We start from the raw sequence: 24453 nt of genomic DNA on the forward strand, positions 1-24453 counted from the left end.
AGTCAGAGTGAGCGAGGGGTTTTGGGAGCTGGAGGCAGAGGGCAGGACACACAGCCTGTCTGACGCACAGGGGCTCTGCCATCGCTCGGGTTTGCAGGACGGGCGCTGGCAGGACACCCAAGGTGTGCCTGGAGAGACCTCCTGCCCCAGGCAGAGCCTGGCACCTGTGATTTCACCCAGAAGAATGAGGGTTGACAGATCTGAGAGCGGCAGAACGTGGCTCCAACTCTGCTGCTGTGCCAGAGCAACTACGCACCGTCCTTTGCTCACAGCTTCTTCCAAAGCCGTAATTAAGTTCTTAGTTGAAAAAGAAGAGGAAGAAAAAGAGTAATTATGTCTTGAGGTCAAGTCTCACAAGCAAATTCAAACAGAGATGAAACACCCCTGCAACTGTCAGAGGAGTTTGGTTTTGAAATTCATGGCTGGGGCCCACCATTGATACAAACTTTCCGCTGCTCTTATTATAAAATAGAACATTTCAACACGATTTTAGTTCAATGGCTTTCAAAGGGAAAACTGCACTTTACACAAGAGGAAGCCTTACCCTTAGCCTTCTCTCAAACGTGGAGATATTGCCTTTGGTCTGCTCCCTCCTTTGCCTCCATTCAATGAGATTTGAGTTATGCTCACCAGGAAGGGAGATATTGCACTTCCCTAAAGTGGGGCTGACAACCCCTGCTAGAATATGAGGCTCCGTGTTAAGTGTGATTTCCATTCCACTGGCAAAGGTGACTTTCAGAGACCCATCTGGGCTGACCCGGTAGATATTCTGCGTGTTATCTGTCAAAAACAACAACAACCAAAAACAGGCAACAGAGAAAAGTTCAGATCTCTGGATTTACAAGCAAATGTTAGGTGCAATAGGGATTTGTTTGTCCTCAGGTATAGACAGCTAAACATACTGAACCAGCTGCAGTGTTGGTTTTGAAACCTCTAACCTACAGGCCTTCCCATGTCTAACGAGATTTTTGTTACATTTGGCCTGATGATTTCCATCGTGAAGGTTTCCTGAAGCAGTTTCTGCATTCAGCATACTTAGAAGTATGCAAACCCATAGGCTGGGTTCTGACCACTGCTATTCTGATGATTTTAGCACATTGGGATCTGTTAACAAGATAGTGTACTGCTTGAATGACTGCAATGAGTGGGTGAAGTCAAGCAAGAAAGCCATTTTCAAAACGCCTCGGCCAGACTCTCATTCCATCCGTTTTCTGTGTATCGCCGTACTAAACCCCCTCCTCTTCCGCATTTGCAGCTGGACCCTGGGGCACGGTGAGGTCCAGACGCCAGCCAGAGCCTGGTGCCACAGACTCACTGGGAAGCAGTTGTTGGCAGAAAAATGGAACAGGTCAGCAATGTGGCACGGGTCAGCAATGTGGCACGGTGAGCAGCTCTGGAGCTCAGGACCGGGCTGCAGAAGACTGTTGAGGGCAGCTGGGATGAACCAGCACAGCCTCCTCCCCCTCGCCAAAGCTGCCCGCAGCACGCAGAGGGTCCAGAGCAGGTCTCCACCGAGGGATGCAGAGGCGCACAGACATGGCACGCTCCAGCCTGTGCGCTGCAGCTCCCCCACACCCTGCCGCATCACCCTGTGCTTGGCCAGGAGAGGGATGTACACGCTGGAGGTGACTGTGGCTCAGCTGCCGGGGGACAACTCAATCATGAGCTTCAACCGTTAGTGCTAAGGTCTCACCCTTAAAATGCAACTGAATACACACCAGCAAGGGACTGTAAAAAGCGTCTTTTTTTTTTTTTTGTAAGCTGGTCCAGACAGAAGAAACGGGTCCAGCTCTTGGGATGTGAATATGAGCAAAATAGTTGGGTGTGTCAGAAAGTGACGGTAACAAGCACTACATTAAAAGAGACTTTGTGACCCAGATGTAAGGATACCATGTCTGGCTGTTTGTTCACAGGGTGCTTTGTGACAGTTTCAAAGAGGTAAGGAGATATGCAAATTACATGAAATAATAAATATGATAGGTATAATAACAACTACAGCTGTCCATTTCTGGCAATGCCCATAGTGTGCTAGCACTTTCCTGAGACAGGACTTGGTAACATACCAACTTTGAGGAGTTTCAGATTTAAGGACAGACATACACTCAGGCAGTCAGTAAGTGATGCAGAGAGCAGATGGGGTCACTTGGACAAAGGCTAACAGATGATACAACAACATAAAATAATTATTTCCTCTTACTGAGTGCTGTCTCTGCAATGTAATAGTAAAGAGGTATGAGTGAGTATCTTGTGAGGTGAGTTCTTCCTATATTTTTCTTATAGATCAAAAGCTGAGAGGAAGCAAAGTTCCGTGACTTGCTCAGGGTTACAAACCTTTTCTATAGCAGACTGGGAAGCAAAGAAGAGACCTATTTCCCAGCACTTGCCCTCTCAAAGCCTGAACGAGTCACTGACAACAAAAAATCAACAAGAAGGAAAAAAGCTTCATATCAATTAAACTATATAAAACCGAAACTTTAGTGATGAACCTGCAAAATCTGGAGGGAACACTTGGGCATTTCCATTAGGCAGAGAGTAAATTCTTCTACAGAGAGATGATATTTCCAGGGCAATACTGGGGTGTCTACAGTGGTTGAGTCAAAATCTCATCCTCAAGGCAGTGAGCAGCAGCGGCGGGACACAGCAGGACACAGCATGACCAGAAAGAATTCACAGCATTGGCCAAACAAGGCATCTCGGTGCTAAAACATCAGGGGAACATGTCACTCTTCTGGGCAGCATTTCTCAGAATAATAAAATACAGTATATTATAGGTCAGCCTAAGTCCTCCGGATACTGAAGTAGAAAGTAGTACATAAAGTCTGGAGATATCAGAGGTTTCAATAACTAGAGTCTATCCATGGGATTCTTCTAGGAGGAAAATAATTCACTTGTGGCTTGTTTCTAATTAGTACCCCAGGAGAATTATAGGTAGTATCTAGCTATTTGTACTGAAGCAAGGAAGAACCAAATGAATTAATTCTAATGTATTTTTTTGGCAAACAGTTAAGATGCAATGATGTCTAGAGTTTGAAATGTAATTGTTAGGGAAGAAATAACAGAAATACATTAATTACCTTGTTTTAAAGTATATATTGTAGAGGTAGCTGAGAAGTTTGTGGCTGTGATCACACTCTCTCTGTTCGAAGTATCAAGTTCCACTCGAGTCAATTTTTCAACATCGCTGTGGAAACTGCTGACTTCCCCAGTTGGGAAGGTCGCGTTGGTCAGATGGCCATCGGAGTCATACCTGTAACACATGATGTTAAAGAGCCGTGAAAATACACCACCATTTTCTTGTAGATAACTCCAAAAAGAAAAAGTAAGAAGCATTGTCAACACTGCGTAATAAATCAAAAGGTAAGAATTGGTCCATTTATTCACTCAAAATGTATTTCTTCCCTAATCCAAATTCCTTCTTAGACTTTTCTTCAGTGGTGCTGGATAAAATGCAAGTGAGAGCAGTATGAGCTGCTACCTGCATTGTCCAGCCTCTGCCAGTGGTTGTAGCCCAGTGGGATGTGCTGGAGGAGGGTGGCCACTGGAGGTCACTTGGCATTCAGGCGACCAACTCAACCTAAAAAGGGGTTTCATACCCTTAAGTTTAAATCAGAGTGATTCTTAGATTCTACAACACTCAAAAACTGCCTTTTGTTGCTGATGTGTGAAGTACATAATAGGAATGGTGAATTTAAAACAGAGACCTAAAGCGTAACAATAGCGATAAAATTAGATTGAAATTTGCAGCGATTAAGTTGCCTACATGGTTTTTACTCTCATGTTATGTTCCCCACAGGTCTACTGAAATCAGCAGGAACTTCTCATCACAAGTAACAGCACCAGAATCTGAAGCACCACATTTCAGTTCACCAAAATTTTATCAGTGCTGAAGAAATTCTTTTTCTTTAAGGTACTTTATGTTAATTGGGCCATGTTATGAAAAAGTCGATAATTAAATCAAAAGCTCTGGAGCACTGTTCCTAACGGGTCTTTTCAGTTCTACAGATATGTTTGTTCTTTCTGATGTCTCACATGGAAAACAATGCACAACATTGCCTAGTGCTTGATATTGTTTCATATTAATGCCTTCCATCTTAAAAACCTTACCGACGCTAACACATTTTTATTCATCCAAGACACCTCACTGATACTGCAGCTGCATTTGCATGAGTAAAACTAACTCATGTTCATAAAATAGAAGCCTATTTTTGCAGGTAGGAAACCATAATGAATTTTTCATGTTTTATTAACTGTCTTCCTTCATTCACAAAACACATCCTCAGCTGGCTGGGGTACCAACCAGCAAAGCTCTGCTGCCTCCAGTGGAGCTCTTCCAATTCACATCAGCAGACAATCTGGCTATGTCCTTCACTTTAATGTGTTGGCATAATTTCCTTAGGGACTTTCTTTCCCCCTAATTAGTCAGACAAAATCTATATGTCACAAAAAATTTTGGTGAAAAAGATCAGGAATTTTTCTCTTTCCCCCAGTATAAAAAAAAAGAAAAATACAGCAGCTGTTCTTTTCAACTGAAAAGCAGTGGAGAATGAACTAGTGGCCATTTTGTGTTTTTTGACAAATAAATTAATCAAATCTTAAATACAATATAATCTCTCTTTCATTTCTACTGCCCACACATAAATCATGCGACTAATTTACATTCCACCCTTACACTGGTTCTGTGCAAATTGACTGGGTGCCCCACCCAGCGATTAAAATTGACTCAGATCACTACTTTTCGCCATTAGAAAACTCCATTAACATCGGGCAGTTATATTTCATTTACTGCTTGATCAAACAGATATGACAGCTGCTCGCTTATCTGGATTTTCTACCGTGCCATAGAAAAATCCCCAGATCACGCATTTTTATGGTGTAAATGCAGCCATATTATTGAAATGTACTTGTGCACAAGGCTCAGGATCCATTCTCACTAAGGATCCGGTCTTCCTGCTGGTGATGCTGATGAAGTGATACAAAACTCCCTATCTAGCTGAAAATGGGATTAACTGTTACTGGATGGTCCAGATACAGAACTGAATTACAAGGAGACCAGAGCACACACCACTGGACTCTTACTCGCGTTGATGCTCCAGATGACTTCAAGGAGAACATGCAGATAAGTGTCTCGGTAATTATTCCACAGCGTGACCATCTAAAGGGCTTTTTAAATTCCAGATGGCTCTAAGAAACCCAGCCCTCAGAGGACAGGTTCTGCCACCTTTCACATGATGAATAGTAGCACACCGGGACTCAGTTCCTGCAGAGCAAGGTCCTATCCATACTAATAGGGGGAGGATCCTGAGATATTTCTTAATGTTAATTTGGGGCCCAGTTATGCCACTGTTAATCATGTCAGTGACCATTTAATCATGCAAATAATTGCATTGATTTCAGTACCCACATGAGGAAGCGCTCACCAATATCTGAGATGTGCACTTGGGGATACAGCTTCACAATCCATTTGCATTTCTATGTGTAGCACAGTTAAGAGTTGTATCATTTCAAAGGGAAAACGGTCTAATTATTTTTTTCAGAGAGTTGTTTCTTGCAGGTGTTTTCTTGTCCTTGATTTAATAGAGGCCCAGTGCTCCCCCTCCCCTTTTACAGCTTTAATGATACAATATTAAAAAATGTAGATGACTGAAAATTGTACATTAGCTATAATTTTATGCAAGAGCTCTTTCAGTACTTCCATTCCATCAGATTAGAGTAGATGGATGACAAGTACTTTTGTAGGTGGTTTTCTACCTCTTAATAATTTCGCTCTGTGAGTGAATCTGACATATAGGTAGATGTTCTGAACAGTTCATTATCTTTGCTCATATTCCCGAGTACGTGTGATATGTGTTGTTAAACAAACTCATCCTTTTTTCAGCTTGACAGTGCCATGGGTTGAACTTTGGGATGTGAATGCAAATCTAGTTTAAACAGAGAAGACGATTCCAAGCAATTTGAAAGTTGCTTATACGATAATTTTCTGTGCTCCAACACTATGTTCATATAGGACTCAGAAGCAACTCACATGTAAGTAATCTTTTCAAAGAAATCCAATTTTCAAACTGAAATCAGGTGTCAGTTCAGAATGCGACCTGTCTGGAAAATAATGTCTGGTTAAAGGATAACTAAGGACCATCACGGCCCATGACCTATTTATGGCCGAAAGTGAGCAGCATCCCCTGAAAGCACATTACTCAGCACAGGGCTGATTAGAGTCAACTGCCTCTGACAGGAGCAGGCTGAGCCACATTCCACGTATCAGCCACTCGGAATTTGTAATATACTATGAAGGTGACTTTAAATATTTGACTGAACACAAACATGAATGACATGACTTCACTGTTTAATTCTGCTGTTGTTTTTGTAATGCTAACAACTGAAATTCTGTTGATTTCTAGGGACTGATCCAGACTGGCAGAAGTGCATGGTCGTGCAAAACCCAGGCAGCTTGAAGCATCAGTGAGGACACTGTTACCCAGCCTGCAGCAGTCAAAGCTGTGAAAGTATGAAAAATTGTTCAATTTAGCAAAATTTCTCTGTGTAAATCATATACATTATATCGATCGTTTCCAGGCACAGTTATCTCTTTGTGAAGAAATTTCTATTACATACAATGGGAGTCACTTGCAAGCAGGTGAAGTCCTTTAAAAGATCTTTACTGTCCTTGCGTCATACTTAAACAAACAACTTGCCAGAAGACAACAGGAACAAGCAATAACTGTGTGAAATGGTATTCACTCCATGTCAGTGGGACAGAGGAACAAAAACAAGACTAAGAAGCACACGACTAAAAATTATCTGCTCTAATGTGCTCTAACAACCCAGGTCCCACAACAACGCGAGGTGTTCAGCATTTTAAGAAGTAATAGGCATGACTTGGAGCTACTGTAAAAGCTTTTTGAAAGCCTTACTGCTCCATGGTCTGGATTGATGCCATCTTCAAGTAAGGATTTAAATGGATCACTCTCAGCAGCATATATTTTAAGACAGTTCTGCTTATAAAAAGCAGCGCTCAGGTCAGTGTTTAAACAGCACCAGGACAACAGCGAGCTTTGTCTTGTTGCAAGATAATTTAAATTTGTATCGATAGATGCGTGATCATGAGAATTGAAGCAGGAAGGCTCTGTATGGTTTTGTTTTCCTGCATATTTGCGAAAATGTCCCTCTCTAATGGTTTATACTTATGTTCATCCTATCAATTTAGTCTTTGGCAGAATAATAGAGGGCAGGATGGAAAAACATCCCCTTGAATAAAAAAATCCCACGCACTAGGTAGCAATTCTCTCTGCTTTATCCTATGTGCATTTTAAGAAAATATAATTTTGAAAACCTGTAATGATGGTGACTCAACTACCTTGCCAGGTGGATTATGCAGTAACTGAATTCTCCTCAATGTGTTTTCTGTTCATATCTCACCTGGATGGCATTTTTAGTTTTTGACCATGAACTCCTACGGTCCAAAGAAAGCAGGCATTTGTATCCTCCCCGAAGACTCTGAACTAATACTGCAACGTTAACATATAATTTCCACCCATCACTTGTCACATCGTCAAACAGGGATTATGACAATTAACTATAAATGAGAAGAAACCCTGACATATCACATCTCTTTATAAATAAAAACCAACCCTTCTCTTGGGTTGTTCTCTCTCTGGGACCAGATTGGGATGTTCTGACTGCATCTTTAACTGGCTTGTCTTGGTCTGGAGAAGTGCCATCAAAGGCCTCCTGAACGCCTTGCTTACAAGGCCATTCCCACTGCCCTTACACACAGCCTTTTGCTGTTACATATCCTCTCCCCTGCTGATGGAGACACGTCCACTCGTGTCTTTGAATATTCCATCCACTGAGATTCTCCATTTCCTTTGCAACACTCCCTTCTCCAATGAGCATGCTAATTCTCCCCTTTTTGCCTTCTTCAGGATTTTTTTGCAGATTCCTGATTCATGTCACAACTTGCCTCTACTTCTTTAGTTACAGAAAAATCCACAATCATATTTTCACTTAGAGAAACATATTTGCTATGATAAATGAAGTGCAATTTCAGGCAGTTTCTGCTACATTTAGTGGGGACTATGTACAGAACTTTTATATATGACAGGCTTTGGTAATTAAGAAATGGTAGTGTTTAATTGTAAAAACTTGTGCAACACAGCACTACTTGTCCTTTCTCATGCAGCGGTAGTAGTAGAGTGTCTTTTCAAATTAATATAAATGAAAAAAAATACCAATGTTAATTTAAAATAGGGTTCCTTACATCAAGCATTTAAGCCATGGACTTACTCATACACAGTTGTCCATCCGTTTTCATCGCTTTTGGTTGCTAAAAGCCCCGTGTTCCCAGGATATGTCATCAGAGCCAGGTTGTAGCCTTGGGCATAAACCCTTTTCAGGACCCCGTTGCTGCTGATTGTCAGCCAGTAGACCTGGCCTCCTGGCACCACGACCCACAGGGGCAGCCCGCTGGTGTCCCTGCGGATATGAACCGAATTCCCGTTGCTGCTGGTGATGGTGCCGATGTCCCCTTCCCCGCTGTAGCTGAAATTGTAGATGTAGTCCCTCGTGATGAGGTTCAGCGTGTGCAGGTGGGTGCCGTTGATGGTGAACTGATACAGCTCTTGGTCCGCTGGCGATGCGATCTCGTACAGATTCGTGTCACTGAGGTGAGCCTTGTTGCGGCTGACTGCGCGGATGCGAACGTTGCCGAGGTCTGCTACGTACAGGGTGTCATCGGGAGAGACAGCTAGAGAGGAAGGTGCTTTCAGCTTTGCATCTTTGGCATATCCACCATCACCTGCAGGACAAAAGGTAATTTTAGGAACCTTTAGTGTTCATATTTAAACTGATCCCCACAGCCTGACATCCTGCTTCTCCTCAGTATCATTTACAGGTCAATAAAACAGTATCTTCTTCCAACTAATTACATCTGTATTATCTAAGGATGGTATAATTCTAAATCAGTCTCATTGAAGACAAACAAGAACATAAATTATCTAATTTACACCACTTTTGCTAAGGCCAAAATCCTGCTGCTCAGGAAAGCATTAATGGCAAATTGTGAAAGAGAAAAACCCATGACACCTGAAGTTTAATTTCCTACTATTTGTCTGGTGGTATGTAGTTAAAGTAGAATCGTCTTATAAATAAAACAAAGTGAAAATAAAACCTAGTAATTCAGCTAAAATTATTCTGAAGTAAACATTAGTTTATACTTATTAAAAACCCAGCACAACAGGAAAGCAAAAGAAGAATTATAGTCAAACAGGGCCTTGAGAAACCACTCCTTCCAGTATCACTTGATAATTGACATGGTTTGTGTATTTTAAGGTTTGAGCAGAATTTTTGCATTATTATGGGCTGTATATGCATATTAAAATGACTTTACATGAGCAGGATTTTCTGTAACTAGCAATGAAGCACATTAAACCTCATTTTTAGAGAAAAACACATTACTGTTTGTAGTGCTCCTTTTCTCCTGATTGAGAAATTAAATTTGGTGCAAATTTTGAGCATAGTCTATGCTTCCTTGGAGATCAACAAAGTAGCTGGTCTTCTCACCCTTCCTCCCACCAGCCCAGCACTGGCACAATCTTTAGATTTCCCACAGTCTTTAATTTTTCAGCAGTGAGGGCAGTTTCCCTCAATAGAACCCTGAAGAGGATCCTGTTCAATACCGCTCTACCATAGCTGTAACTGAAGCTGGCAGCACTTGGCGAATAGACATGAGGCTTTGATTATCATTACAATGCTGGGTCAGCAACTCATCTTCTCTGGAAGACCATTTACATTTTTTTCTCTCCATTCTTGACATACTTAATGTTTTCTTGTCAGTAATTAACCTTTTACTTGAAATGGGAGGCTTAAGAATGATGATGACATTATGGAGCTGGACACAGTGGTTCTTAGAGGTGACAAGATGACAACATATTGCACACCTCTGTATATGGGAGTGCTGTCCTTTGTACCATTATGAAATACATTTTTATGAAAACAAAAAAAAGCCACGATTTTTCTGGTGCATGCATAGCAGAGGAGTTGTGTTGCTCGGGACGTCCAGTGGTGCAGCGTGGGCCCGGCACCAGTTGTTCCAGTTTAAAGTGCACATAGAAGAAGAAATTCTGAATATCGTGTGTTTGCATCATTTTGCTGGTTGTGCAGCATGACACAAGCTCTGAGAAGGTGTAAGTCAGTGTTTTTCACTGCCTGTGAAACACCTTGATGCCTCCTTGGTGATAAGGGCTGCTTGATCCAGTGCAACCTGCACTGGAGCTGGTACTATCGTCAGCATGGGCAAGCGTAGCTGACACAGAACGGCAGACTTGGAGCTGAGACCACCCTGGGGTTCCTCCAGTTGTAACTGGAAGACTCACATTTCTGCATCCAACGAATTAAATCCACAAAGAGCAGCTGGTGAGATTTTTGGCTTTCCAAGGAAACGGAATCATGGCTCGCCTCTCCTTTCCCTTGTCACTTTGCTAATCAGCAACTGTTCCAGGAGATCTCACCAGGAAATACCAAACATTGCCTTACCTGAAAAACAGTCACAATTCGGGTCAATCTTGCAGTCACAATCTGACGGGGCTCCAGCGATTATAGAGATCTCACCGTTGGTTGTGACCTGCTGTATACGGTTGATCTTTCTTTCATCTGTCTCTGCAATGTAGAGTATCCCGCTGTGAGACACGGCGATGGCCCTGGCTGACTCCAGGGTGGAGTGGATGGCCACCTTGCTGACGATGAAGTGGTCGATGCCTGGCACCTGGCAGTGGATGGGGCGCCCTGCAATAATTCGCACACGCCTGTTCTCAGAGATCTGCAGGACAATGTTGTTGTCCAGGACATACAGTGAATTGTCTAGAGGGTTCACAGTGAGGTCTGTTGGCCACTCTAACCGCACCTGGAAAAAAAATTAAGGAGAAGGCGGAGGTGGGGGGAGAGAAAAAAGAGTGATTAAAACAGTAAAGCAGTTTCATTCAACCATCTCTCATCACTGTGTCATCAAGGCACTCGGCGGATTCACCCAGTACTGCTTCTCTGTTATGTACCTTTAATTAGGTGCGGCTGAAGAAGTTTCAACAAGCATACTCTTTCCTGAGGTCCAGCTCCAGTGTGGAACAAAATTTAACGTGAAAAATAATTTAGCACCCTCTAAGAGGTATTTGCACAAGTCCATTAAGGTGGGAACTTTATTATACCTACACAGTCATGCAAATAAACACACACACACTTCATGTCATGCAACATCAGCTAGAAAATTTTCCAGGTCTGAATGTTATTGTTTCGAGGTTGCAGTCAACACTGGCAGAGTGGAAAACTGTTAGAGGTTGTCAATGTCCTAACACTTTAATTGACTGTTAGCACAAAAGGAAAATGACATACTAGAAGAGCACCACATACTTCCACAATTTCTTTACTAAACAAGAAATGTTAATAAGACTTATATGCCGTAAGAAATATAAGTTTGTTAATTCTTTGTAACATAATAATACACCAATATAGCACACTTCACATGATACAGTAGCCAAGCCGTAATTACTTGTAAGGATTTTGCTTGGTGAATTCAGCATTTCAGTCACGGATTAAGTAAATTCTTCATATATATGGTTAGCATTTTGCCTTTTTCCCTGCAGGTTAGGGTGTTAACCAAGCAAAGTTTCCAAACCATGCTGGAGGAAATGCTGGAAGAATGACCTCACTCATCTGATACCTCTCGCACCAGTATCTGGAGGAATTAAACATGCTCCCAGTTAGAGTTGGGGCAGCCTGTCAACCTGAAAGACAACCGGTACATGGCTGCTGAGTGCAGCACGCACTGTGAAGAGATGGCTGCTGTTATCTGAGTGCACTTTTTCTGGACTAAATATTTCAGTCATCAGAAGAGAATAAACAGCAGTCTAAAATGTAACAGTTTTATCTGCTTTATATGTCACAGAAGCTTCTATTATTTCCCATACTGGTTTTATTGCTGTTTTTGCTCATTTTTCCACTGTGCTAATTAAAAGATCTATGAATCTAGAGACTGCAGATGCTAATACAATGCTGAGCACTGAGGAACAACATATGGTGGAGCGTGTGGCCATCGCAAGCCACCTGCTCGCCTGGGGTCAGCGCGGGAACCAGGCTGGAGGCCAAGTTGCTCCCTTTCTCAAGCATCAGTATTTCCTGAATAACCTCATTTCCAGAAGTACATTGCTGGTGTGATAACTGCTGTGAGGGCATTGTGGCTATCGTGCCTCGCCCTGTGTGGTTACGTGGTGCACCACACAATTACGACGGCTCCCTGTGCCCAGTCCATTTCACTAGACAGCACAACAACTGCCATTAAGACTAATGCTGTTGGGTTCAAGATCTCTTCTGAACCAGGTGGGAGAGTCCTTCCAAATGATGATAAATGCGGTGAAACAGTTGGAAACAGATTTCTCCCATAAAGGTGCTGATTTCTGTGTGTGTGTGACTGCCCAGATTCCACCCGCTGTGCTCGGGCTGGTTTACACACTGCTGTTAGTTCATGCTCCAACTGAGGGCTCACTGGGACACCAAATAAACCTCTTTAGTTAGCACAAAAATCTCTACAGGGCTATCTTCAGGAAACTTGGAAAAAACCCATATTTGCAGTGTACCTTTAACACAGAACATTTGACTGCTCTACCAAAGTAAATGGATTATTTTTAATGGAAAACAGACACCATCAACCTTAACAGCCTCCTTCACAGATCACTTTGCTGTAAAAATCATCTTTGATTAACCGTAACTAGATTATTAGTGATAAAAACTTTGGGCTGCAACTATATTTTTGCCATAATGACTCTGCATAGCACCTGCCATGTCTTAATAGCTGGTTTTGCTCCGTGGACCAGCCACACTGCCTTTGCCCACTGAATAATTTGAATTCCTCCCACTGTGCACATATGCCTGGTCTCTTGCAGATAAAAAGGGACTGGTTTGGGTCAAAACAACTTTTTCTCTGGTTGATTTGAGGCTGATTTGGTTTACTGAGATAGAATAAACTTCTGTGCAACTGTCCATTTCACTTGCAGCAATGTCCATAAAGCTCAGTCTGAACAGCTGTTAACTGCAAGCACATTTGCTTGCATACTGTTTACATCTGTAAATCTAGCTGCATTATGGTAAAAAGAAATAAAATTTTAGTTGGGAACAACTAAATTTTGGTTACTACACCAGAACCACTGCCTACCTCTCTGCTCTGCAAAGCCCACAGAAGGCATGGCTACAACTTTTCCTGCCTGGGGTTAAACCATCATGGATGTATCAATGGTTTATTAATAATCCCAGGTGAAATACTAAAGCTAGCATGTACCTGTCTGGAGATGCAGCACAAAAACCAGCTGCTGTTCACTGTAAGCTTATGCCAGCGCAACTGGAGGGGGAAAAAGAAAAGGTAAACCAGGCCAATTAAAATCAAACATACATACAAACTCAACCCCCTGAGCATTCCTAATCTCAAGAACTTCACAGATTTTGAAAACTATCTGCAGTGTTTGTGTCAGGATGAGACTTGAAGGGATGTTGAGGTGGTGTGAGCTGGGGCTGCTGCTGTCCCACCCCGGCCCTTCGGCCCGCACACGCCCAGCAGCAACGCCAGGGCTCACGGGCTCCGACAGAGAGCAGGTTCAGGACAGTTTGCTGCCTGAAAACTGATCACCTAAATCATGTTAAGCTGGAGTGTAACTGCACCCTCAGGTTCACTGTTACCTTGAAAAGTCACCAGTTGTTTCTTTTCTTTTAAAGCAAGCTGCCCTCTGGCAGGTTTCTGTGACCAAACCATCAGTTGTGCTTCATTCAGAGCCAATAAACATGTTACAGAGAAGCCCTTCAATTCTCATCAGATATGACTGTGGCTATTAATAAATGTTTTCCAGACAAAACCTCAGTTAGGATTAGAATATGAAATCAGTTAATACATATTTTAATTTGAAGCAGTACTTCATAAGCCCCTGTAGGAAGTCCCGTCCTGTTTATGTATAATTTTCGTACAACTCAAAATTGGGCCAACTGGAAGTGGTTTTGCTTATATTTGATGGGGTTTTCTTTCGAGCAGTGTACAGAAATGGCATTGCTGATTATCCCATTATAAACAGACGAGCAGTCAGTACTCTTCACAGACTGAAATTTTCAGGTGACAATTCTGGTCTGGTTCACTGGAGACTGAGAATATGCAATGAAAATCACTGCTGAAACAAGTGAACCCTTGAGCAATGAGACCTTTTGCATGCAAGTATTAACATGTCAACTTTTCAGGGAATTCAGCATTTAACTGTCAACATAAAGGCTCCAGCTATATCTAATAATCAATCTCTCATTTGAGAAGTGCAAAATTAACACCTACTGGTCTGGCTTTTTAATACATTTTTTCATGCCAACTGTTCCGGAAAACACAAAGCGCACTAAAGTGGCTTCAGTTTAAATGAATTTTCACTTGGAGACCTAGATTTTGGTAGTTAAACAGCTCTCAGACCCAAATGGTATTTTTTTTTTCTTTGTTTCTTTCTTTCAAAGTATGCATGTGCTTATATAACTATCTATCTACCTTTGAAATTTGTTGGTTTTTTTTTACAGCGAAGCTTTACAACTAACTAACTAACTGAGTGTTTTGCAAAGTAGCACTGATAGGAGAGCCTTCATTCAGATACCTCTTAAACATACATGCCTGCACATGTACACACATTTAAATGATCGTTTGTAAAGAATACTGTTTCACTTTTTGGTTTGACATGTTTTAAACATGTGGTTAAAACTTTCTTCACACTTTGCATGACATATTATGGCTGTGGCATTTCTGGTAATATTTTAAACAAATCAGATCAAACAAATTCTCCTGTTCCTATCCAAGTAAGAAAAGTAAAGAGGGAAAATTTATCCTTGTCTGTAGATGAAGGTTTCAAGTTTAACTGTTTGGTTGCAGGGGTAAATTTCACTGGGATAAGTTTCATTTATCATGGATTAAAAGAAGCTGCATAAATCCCTCAAAAGGCTTCACTATTGCTTTGATTTCTTGCCACGCATTGCTTGTATATTTTGATTCAATTTCATGTAGTAGCATGAAGTTCATGCCAAAGTTTTTCTGATAGTCCTGACTGATGGATTACTTCATATCGCTACTGCTCAGCTTGAAGCACTTCTGTTTCTGCACCTTTATTCAGCTCTGCGATTCGCCTTTGCAGACCTGATCAAAACATCCTCCATATTTCTCTTTGGCTGCTAACTTGCTTTTTCCATCTCCTCTTATTTATACTCACTTCAGCTGTTGTTTCCAGGCCAAACTTGTTTACTCACCACAATGGCTTTCTAAATAGCGTTGTTCTCTCTTCCCATCCCAACCCTCCTTTCTCGTTCCTTCTGTGCGAGCAGTGGCTCTGAGGAAGGACTCCCGGCGGTCCCTCAGGAGCCAGCCAGCACTTTACGAGGCTGTAGGAAACCAGTTCTGCTTCCCTGAACTTTTCATGGGATGTCTCACTACATGTATTTCTCTCTATTCTCTCACAGTTGACAGTCATAGATATTTTCCCCGTCATTTTCTGCCAGTTTGCTCTCACTTCTGGGCTCTCTCTTTTGCTGACACTGGAGCGCCAGCTCTTCTCGGCGTCTCTGTGGGCGGCACACACACACACAGAGATGCTGTTCAGCTCCTGGGGACCCTGCCGTGGGGCTACAGCCTCCTCCCACACTCGACGGGCCTTTGTTCCTCATGCTCCTTACGCCGCCTATTATCAAATTCAGCATTATACAGTTCAGCTGCAGCAGCTGCTCTAAACTTTACAAATGTTGCTCTCTCTGCATTCATTGCTTCCCAGTGAAAAACCCAGACAAATGACTTCTGAGGCCCTGGGCTGTGGAAGCAGCTGTGCCACATTTACAGATGCAGCTCAGAGGTCTGAGGCCGTGAGTTCTCTGGCACCATGGCTTGGGGAGTCTCCTCGCCAACCTGCCTTTGCCATCCGTTATTTCCAGTGGATGAAGAGCACCTAGCGCAGGAACACAAAAGGGAGGCACCTCTTCGATGGTTTTTACTGCTTGTCTTAGCTTCACTTGCCACAAGGTTTGCTACACTCTTGCTTTGTAGCTTTCATTTTGTTCCATATTTTTTTTTTAAATTATTTTTTTTAAATTATTTTTTTAAATTTTTTTTTTTCTGCTTCACAACTTCAAAGATCCTGTGAGCAATCTTGAGTCTACTAAGTTGACAGGAAAAACTGATTTCTAAGGGGACAGGTTTTATGCTGTCTTTATTGAATAATAGAGGGAATATTATCCAGAACTACATAAGCCCATTGACTACAAAAATCAATCAGACTTAGATTCCTAAACCATTTAAGTCTGTTTAAACATACTACTCATGGTTTATACAGGCTATGAAAGAAATACTTTGTTAAATGCTCAGAAGGAATTAACAAAGTATTTTGAGAAGGCTGGTACCTCTGAGAGGAGGATTCTTAGACTCTTCAATTAAAATATCTCAAAATAGACCACGAATTTGAATCTAACCCAAACACGTCTCCAGTGCTGGAGTGGGAATAGATGTCCTCCAAACAGATCACTGCAGTGAATTTGCGTGGCCAAAAGGATGGAGCGGGACCAGGTGGAAATCTGGCCAACAACAGGACTGTTTCTATTCTGCCTCACTTTCTAACTTGCGCTTCCAGGTACCGCGCTTGTCAGCTGAGGTGGCACAAAAGTAATGTTGTATAAATCTTAATAAATCTCTCACTAGTTTTGGCTTCCCCTTTCCCTTCTGGGCTCAGAAGTTCTGGATACAGAAAGCCAGTGTGCTGCCAATGCAGAAAAGGGGGGAGGAAGATCTTGAAAAGCTTTAATTGAGACAGTAATTAAAAGCTATTTGAGAACAGTGGAGGCTGGAGATAGTATGTTATGGTGTCTTTTGCTTCCAATAACTATCGAGGCTCATAAAAGCACCTGGGCTGAAAACTGAGAGGAGGAGCGGATACGTAGAAATAAAATTTCCAGAACTGAAAAAAGCAAAGCAAGTGAAAGCCCTGCCTTTGAGCATCACCAGCCCCTGTGGATATGTCACCCAAATACTCTGACTCTGCCCTGAATCCTGAGTCAAACTCCAAATTAAAATTTAAATTACTGAAATTAAAACTTTCTACAGATTTGTGCCCAGAAAGCTATCTCTGACACCAGCTCTGCTCCTTGGGGCAGCGCTCCCCTGGCCCTGGGCTGGACAGACAGACAAGGGCAGGAGAAGGATGAGGAGCTGGGTGTGTAGGAGCCACAACTGCAAAACACATTCCTGCCAGGATCAGAACAAGTGCTCACTCCACAGCTTCCACAAGAAAATGCAAATTCAGTTCTGTGATTCAGGCTTTCCCTTAAGAGTTACACTATTAGACTCACAAATGCAACTTCTGCAAGTGAAAGGAAAAAGGATGGGAAAAAAAGATGTTCTGCAATTCATATTTATGTCCGGGCATTTCTATGGCATATTCCTACAATGATACACAAGTCAATAGTCATAGCTTTTTAAAACCCATTGTAAGAGGGAACAAATTCTTTTCTAAACTGTAGCAGAGAGTTAAAGCAAAACAACTATAGACATTTTCAATTTCTATCTTTAAGTTATATTTTTTTTTCACATGGATATAAAATATTACAGGCAGAAAAAGCAACTGAAGTAACTTGAGCACGAAGACTAGTTATTATCATAACAGGATTTTCTCCAACTATTTTTTCACAAGTATTTACACAATAGATACTTCAACTGAGCAAAATGAATGTAGCTTAACTAGCTGTCATGCTGCATTGAAAGCAAACACATACTGCTGTTAGACTTGAAATAACTAATAAAAAGAATTAGGCACCTTGCGTTTTGCAGGACAGACAAGACAACTGCATTCCATGCAGCAATCCTTCTATGTGAGTATTCACATTGATGAGGTACTCGCAAGAAAACACACTGGAGAGTGTTTGATTCTGGTCTGAGACTGTAAGCATGCACTCTGCTTTAAATTTATGTCAGCTAAGGGCATTAGTTACTGATGTGATGCATATTTGGATACGGATTATCAGACTGTGCCAGAAAAGCTTACAAGGATGAAATACAGGACTAACATTTCTTCAAGCAAAATTCAAGAAATAGCACTCAACTAAATAATGTATCTCAAGCCTGAGATGGATACAATCTGGATGTAAAAGGAGAAGCAGTTGGTTTTCTTGCCTTCCTAAAAAGTTCTAGGCAAAGATTTTAGAAGTGCACCTGAAATTAGTTTTCCAACAGGTTCCTAATCAGATCTGGTTTTCAGTACCTCTAGATCGAGAAAGGCATAGAAAGGCTCCAGACCTAGAAGGGACTCAGGAAAGCTCTACTAAGTCTCTTGCAAAACAAAAAGGGGGTGGGGGACAAGGATGTGCAGGAAGCCCTAGAAGGAGTCTCTGGAAAGTTCCATTAGATATTCAGGAAGAGCCCATAAGGGCTCTGGATCTAGAAAAGTCTGCCATGCTAGAAAGGGCTGCAGAAAGACTCCAGAGAAGTGCTAGGTATGCTCTGAGAAAAAGCTCTAAAAGGCTTCCAAACCAACCCAAGAAAAAGATCTAGTGAGTCACTCTAGATGGCCCCCTCTCCCCCTTGGTTCCAAATAGCTCTAGATCTAGGAAGGTCCCAGATCTAGAAAGGTGCCAGATGTCTTCAGAAGGGCTCTTGACATCTCCAGTAAAGTTCTAAATCTCTGGGTCTCAGACTCCCAGCAATTTCCAGATCTAGAAAGCAACAGGAATCTCTAGACAGTGCTAGATCTAGAAACGTCCTTTAAAAATGTCTTCTTTTCTTTAGTCCTTTGAACAAAATCCCAGAAGACTGAAGCAAATAGCACATTATAAATCCTTCTAGATATGAGCATACAAAAATCATTTCACAATGAAATTAGTTCCTTATCACTCAGCTACTTACACCAAGTTTCAACCATTTGACATCTCCTGATTCCCCAAATGTTTGGCATACCTTTCATGAGCCCTGCAACACACTTATTATAGTTCACAGTAGTAAAAGCAAAAAACATGTTGGTTTTGTTGTCACAATTGATATGGACACAGAAATATAACTCTGAACTGGCAAGAAAAATGGAATAAAAAAGATATACATATGGATGGAGGACCCAAAGGGTTTTCCATCATATCATGACTTTCCCCAGTGCTCACCAGAGACAGCTACATGCTGTTCCATTTCCCATTTTGCTTTGAGCAGTTGATTGAATGGCTATTGAGTGATGTTCAGACACTTATGATTTTTCCTGCAATGTGACCTACATTCCTAAACTTCATAAATTTATTCTCCAAGGCAGTGTATCATTTTGCATGCCATACCCATCCCAAAGGAATCTATCAGCAGGAGATGAGGCCCAGTTTGTAAAAGATGAGTGTCCTTCAGACATTTTTTAGCTAATTTGTTTGTAAATGTGAGTGTTATTGTCAGAGTACCATAATGCATAAAATGGTCCTCTCTATCATTCTGTTTGTGTCTCTTTCTGGCCCAAACATCATGCACAGCTAGAAACGTAACCTCTGTATGGCATGCTACAAATGGATACAACCAATTTCTGTCTTGACATTTGCATTTTTTTTTTCTCTCCACTGACACAGAGTTTTCTCTCTCTCTTTTCTTTTTTTAGCTTGGCAGAAGCAAGGGTAGAAAAGATGCTGAAGCAAACATGGTATCAAGAAGAGGGGACATCAGGCATTCTCAGCTGTCATTGCCCAGCCTGCAGCTCCTGCAACGTCGCTTTCTGTGGTTGTCACAACTTCCTTTCATTTGACTTCAGCAGCTTGTAAGTAAAACTCAGGGCAAACTTAGTCCTAATAATAATACTAGAGATATCACTAATACCTCCAGAGCAACACTTCTTGGTACTAAAACCTTCTCAATCTTTGTTTATAACCAGCTTTGAGGCCCGAGAAATACCCAGACAGTGAGGAACACCATCCGCTAGAGTTCTCCCATGCTGACATGCTTCAAAGTCCTGCCCTTTGTCAGCTCTTACTATTACAGTGCTGTTTTGACAGGATCTGCAGACTTTCAGGTTCCCCTTAGCACCTGGAGGAATTTGCAGCCCAGAAGTATCACTACGCTGACTATTTTGACGCCTTTTCTGCTGGTTATCACAGTGCAATGCTTTCAGCCATGCAACCATACCCACTCTTTCTTTTACAGCTTTCAAATGCAGCAGCTTGTGGCTACGTAACATTTCAATGACCTGACAATATAATTAAATGCCTATATTGCTTTTTTCACTTAACGCTGGTTTTACGCCTTTATTTCTGTAAGCTTTCTCCTGCCCTGTGCTGTTGTGAAGACAGACCAGGAGTCCAAAGACCAGTCCTCACTCCCCAAAGCTGTTGGACAATCTTCCTCTGGCCTAGTCAATGCAGGACTTTCTATCCCAGCAATGGAGGACACCACCAGCTCTGGTCACTGCTGGCCTCAGACCTGCCCTGGACTCAAACTCCACACTTGTGTCAGCCCATTTGGTCTCCTTCCCCCTAACACTGGGCAACATTTCCAAATGCCCAAACCAGAATATACTGGGCAACACGAAAGGCTTGGAATAGCGTCAGTAAAGACAGGTCCACATAAAGTTCAATTATTATTAAACTGATAACACACAAAATCTGTTGCATCTGTGGGAGGTCCTTTACTCTGTAGATGTGTAAAGTGTTGGTTGGGGAGAGGAGGAGAACAACAAACACACAGTACCAGCCCTGACAATCTTAAAAAAAATGACTGATGTAGGAGTTGACTTCATCCAAGCAGATATTTCTCAAATCACAGACAGGTCTCATAATTAGTGGATGTGGATGAGCAGCTGGATTGAAAGAAAAAGTGGGGCATTGCCTGCTCAGCCTGCCTCGGCATGCTCCCATCAACACCTACATTCCCTTCTCAGTAGACCTTCCTGGGGCTTGGACTCCAGGATGTCAGGGACCAGCTTGCACTGTCCAACTATTCATGGTAGCTGTGCAATATATGTAGAAACCACAGAAATATATATGTACATAGAGACAGTTATATATGCATATATAGGTATATATTATGTGTCTATATATTTTCTTCATGCATACATTTTGTCCACTATATCTCCTCAACAGATTAAAAAAGTCAGATATCAGTCACTGATACATTTCAGACTCCCACCAACCTGGCAAAGCTGCACTAAACATTTTCAGCAGTGTAATTCAGCACAGCAGATACAAGGCCCCTGCCACAAATAACTCATCGGCCAGACTCCATGGTACTGAAACCATATTTAAATGAGAGACATAATTGAAGGCTACTTGTGCAAAAAGAATAAAAAGTGAAGCAACCAGATAAGTCGATTCCTTGGGAAAGACTGACAGAAGAGCATCAAAATGAGCCTGGTTCAGCTGGGAACCTGTCCCTGGAAAGCTGGCAGTGGCTTCTGTGCCTGAGGACCTGGGCAATGCATTACCCACTCAGCCGGAGGAGGAGGGTGGGCGAGCGGGAGGAAGGCTGGGGTGGCAGGGCTGCTGGGATGTGTTGGTGTTGCTGGGTGGACTCATATAGGGCTCAGTGCAGGCACAGGCAGCATCTGGTGAGCAACGAGGTTTCTGTTGCGAACGTGCACCTGGGAGCACCTGGACTCAGGGCCAAGCCAGCCATTTCTTACAGAAATGTCTCCCTTCTTGCAGTTTCTCATTAGAAACAGATGATTAAAAACCAATTTAAATCTGTCTCTGTATAGCAGGAAGCAAGAGAAAAGTCATGAGCAGAGGTCTGTCAGGCCTCCATTCCACCACCAAGAGTCAAACACTCCCTGCCTCAACAATCAAAGAAAAGAATGCAATTGCTGGAAGAGTTGATTAAAAATGTGCATAGTATTTTTCTCAGTAGTAATGCATTATTTATGGAAGATAATTGAAATAAATTGCTGTTTCGTAGGTGACCAATATAAGAAGAGCACTTGGGCTTTAAGGAAGAAATTGCAGTGTGACTTCATCGCACGCTATCTCACTTCTATGACTAATATTTCAAATTCAGTGATAGAATAATTTGATTAGAATATAAATTAGCTGTGATGAAACCATCCTTCTTTCTATTTGATATTCTAAAAATCACATTATGCACTTACAAGTTTGATTCCTGAGCTCTCACAGACTTTTTTCCACCTGAGGTCCTAATCCTATGAGCCTCTTTTCTCAGTTCCTGTTAAAAAGAGGCTGGTTAACCTCTCCTCTACCCCTGGGAAAAGACTATTTTATCTTCTACCTCAAGATCCTTTCTTAAAAAGGCTTTCAGCCTTTTTTGCTGAAAGTATGGATACTAGTGACTGCTTCTTCCTCAACGTGATACTATGGCCAGAATTATTTTCTATAGGCTTATAGTTTCCAAAGACCAACAATTAATTAATTGAGGAGGAAGCTCATGTTTGAAAAGGCTTGAAAATGCCTCAGTAAAAGTTGTGTCCTTTACGTACTTTGGACTATTTTTCAAAACCACATTATCTTTGGATACAGTTGCTCCTTCCTAAAGACTTCCCACTTACTACCCTTTTAATTAAGCCTGGAAAAGCACCCAGCCAGAAGCCCTGTTTCTACCGAGGTCAGTGGCAAACCAGTGGCTGATTTTGCTGGGGCCACAGCTTTTGCTCTAGTCAGCTTCTCTGGTACAAAACCCAGAGCAAAGCCAGAGAAGAAAGAACATGAAATTAAGCAGTGGAGTAAAAAGAAACAGTGAATAAGACAACTTTTTACCAGAAAAAAACCCTGAAAACCAGCCTTTATGGGCTCCTTCATACAGCAAAAATTAGAAAAAAATAATAATAAAGATATTTTCTAAAGAGAAAAAAGCTCTGAAAGTTTTCTGTAAGGGAAGAACACACACACGTACAAAAGAGCCCATAAATTATCATTTCTGCTTTGTGTGCTTTTTCGTTCAGAGATTTCACAAATGTACATATATCATGTTTTTGCAAAGCACTGAAAAACACAGCTCAGAGATTTGGAATATTTCTGATATACTAATTACACATAAGTAGAACACTGTATCAAAAGCCTTGCACAGGTAAAGGACTAAAAGTATATCAAGAGCAGGGGTAGCTTTGCAATGCTTTGCTACAGTCAAAACAGGTTTTGCTCTTTGATGGCGTGCAGCTCTCTAACACAATTAGAATATTATGCATCTAGTGTTAAAAAAAGCCAACGAGAAAGTGCTTTGTGCTTTCTGCAATACAGGAGTGCCGTATGTCAGGTATGTAGATAAATACCTAAAGAGATAGCGTGTCTTCCTCAGACCTGCAATACTAATTAATTAATTTGCTCCATGTAATCCTGCAGTTACTCTGAGATATCCTACTCTCAACCTGGCTTAAAAGTACTTCAGCCTGGAACCAATTTGGACCTCATGCTGGCAGCACACTCTCCCTGTTTCTCACCCATTCATCAGATCATATTTTTGTCTTTCACATTTTCCTTTCCTGCCTCCAAACGTACCCAGGGAATGTTCTGTTCAGGCCGTGCTTGCTCCGATGAGCAGACCCTCATTGCTGCTTTCAAGTGAGGTCACCATGTCCTGGAAGCTTTTTGTTCTGCTCAAAAGGCTTCCACAATGCCACTGAAGCGTATTGTGCCTGTGCAGATGCTGGTGGGGAGCGCCTGCAGCACTTGTGACTGCGGGAGCAACGTCAGCGTTTGCAGTTTTGAGATACATACTATATTTTCAAGCAATTCTGCTCATCTTTACTCCTGTGTTCCAGCATTCGGTCTCTCACTTCACTATTTCAAGTAAGTCATCAACAGCATTATGTACTGTTCTCTCCGCTCTCCTCCGTCACTCAAAGCAGGCTGTCCAGAATGTGCCATTCTTGTCATGTGTGGGTCACCTTTAAAACCTGGTCTAAAAATTTGCCTTTTAATTTGACCTATGCAAGCAAATTGCCTACGCAAGTAACATTTTTATATGGGAGCAAAACATTTTGCAGTGTCACTGAAGCTTATGTGAAGCAACACAAAATAGATGGTTCCATCACGTGGAGAACTGCTGAACAAAGGCTGATGAAGTGCAAATGTCGAGAAAAAGTCTTCAAACCAGACCTTTCGTTTTGGAACACAGCAGTGACAGTTATTAACACCATCAATCAGGCTGGAGCTGTTGCTTTGGCACAGACTCATGCCTGGTGGGACTGACATCAGCAGGAGAACAAGGCCATGCTTACGGGCTAAGAGAAAGCTCTTGGGATCCATTATCTGTTGCTTTGCAAATGGCTGGACTCTATATGTGCAGGGATTGTACTTGAGACTGGTTTAAACATTTCCCAAATATTATACTAACTGCCACTCACACAGATACAAATGACTTGAGGTTCAGAGTGGTGGAAATTCAACCCACATATTTGTCATGGGAGGAAAGACACAGGATGAAATTGCAAGATGGTAGAAAAATCTGCTAATTCTCTCCTCAGCTTTCACCAC

The 24453-nt window shown here is 41.9% G+C and overlaps 1 protein-coding gene across 4 annotated transcripts in view; it reads right to left on the reverse strand.

The window, feature by feature from the left end:
• The window catches only part of TENM1 (teneurin transmembrane protein 1), a 322407-nt gene that overhangs the window by 17618 nt on the left and 280336 nt on the right, over positions 1-24453 (reverse strand). For all 4 annotated transcript variants that reach the window (XM_071813435.1, XM_065846203.2, XM_071813434.1 and 1 more), the window contains 4 exons: positions 10528-10894; positions 8281-8791; positions 3075-3247; positions 545-780 (listed from right to left, as the gene is read on the reverse strand). In XM_071813435.1, coding sequence (XP_071669536.1) covers positions 545-780; positions 3075-3247; positions 8281-8791; positions 10528-10894 — 1287 coding nt within the window. The remainder of the gene's footprint in view (positions 1-544; positions 781-3074; positions 3248-8280; positions 8792-10527; positions 10895-24453) is intronic.

Source organism: Patagioenas fasciata, chromosome 11 (assembly GCF_037038585.1).
Source record: "Patagioenas fasciata isolate bPatFas1 chromosome 11, bPatFas1.hap1, whole genome shotgun sequence".
Taxonomy (NCBI): Eukaryota; Metazoa; Chordata; class Aves; order Columbiformes; family Columbidae; genus Patagioenas; species Patagioenas fasciata.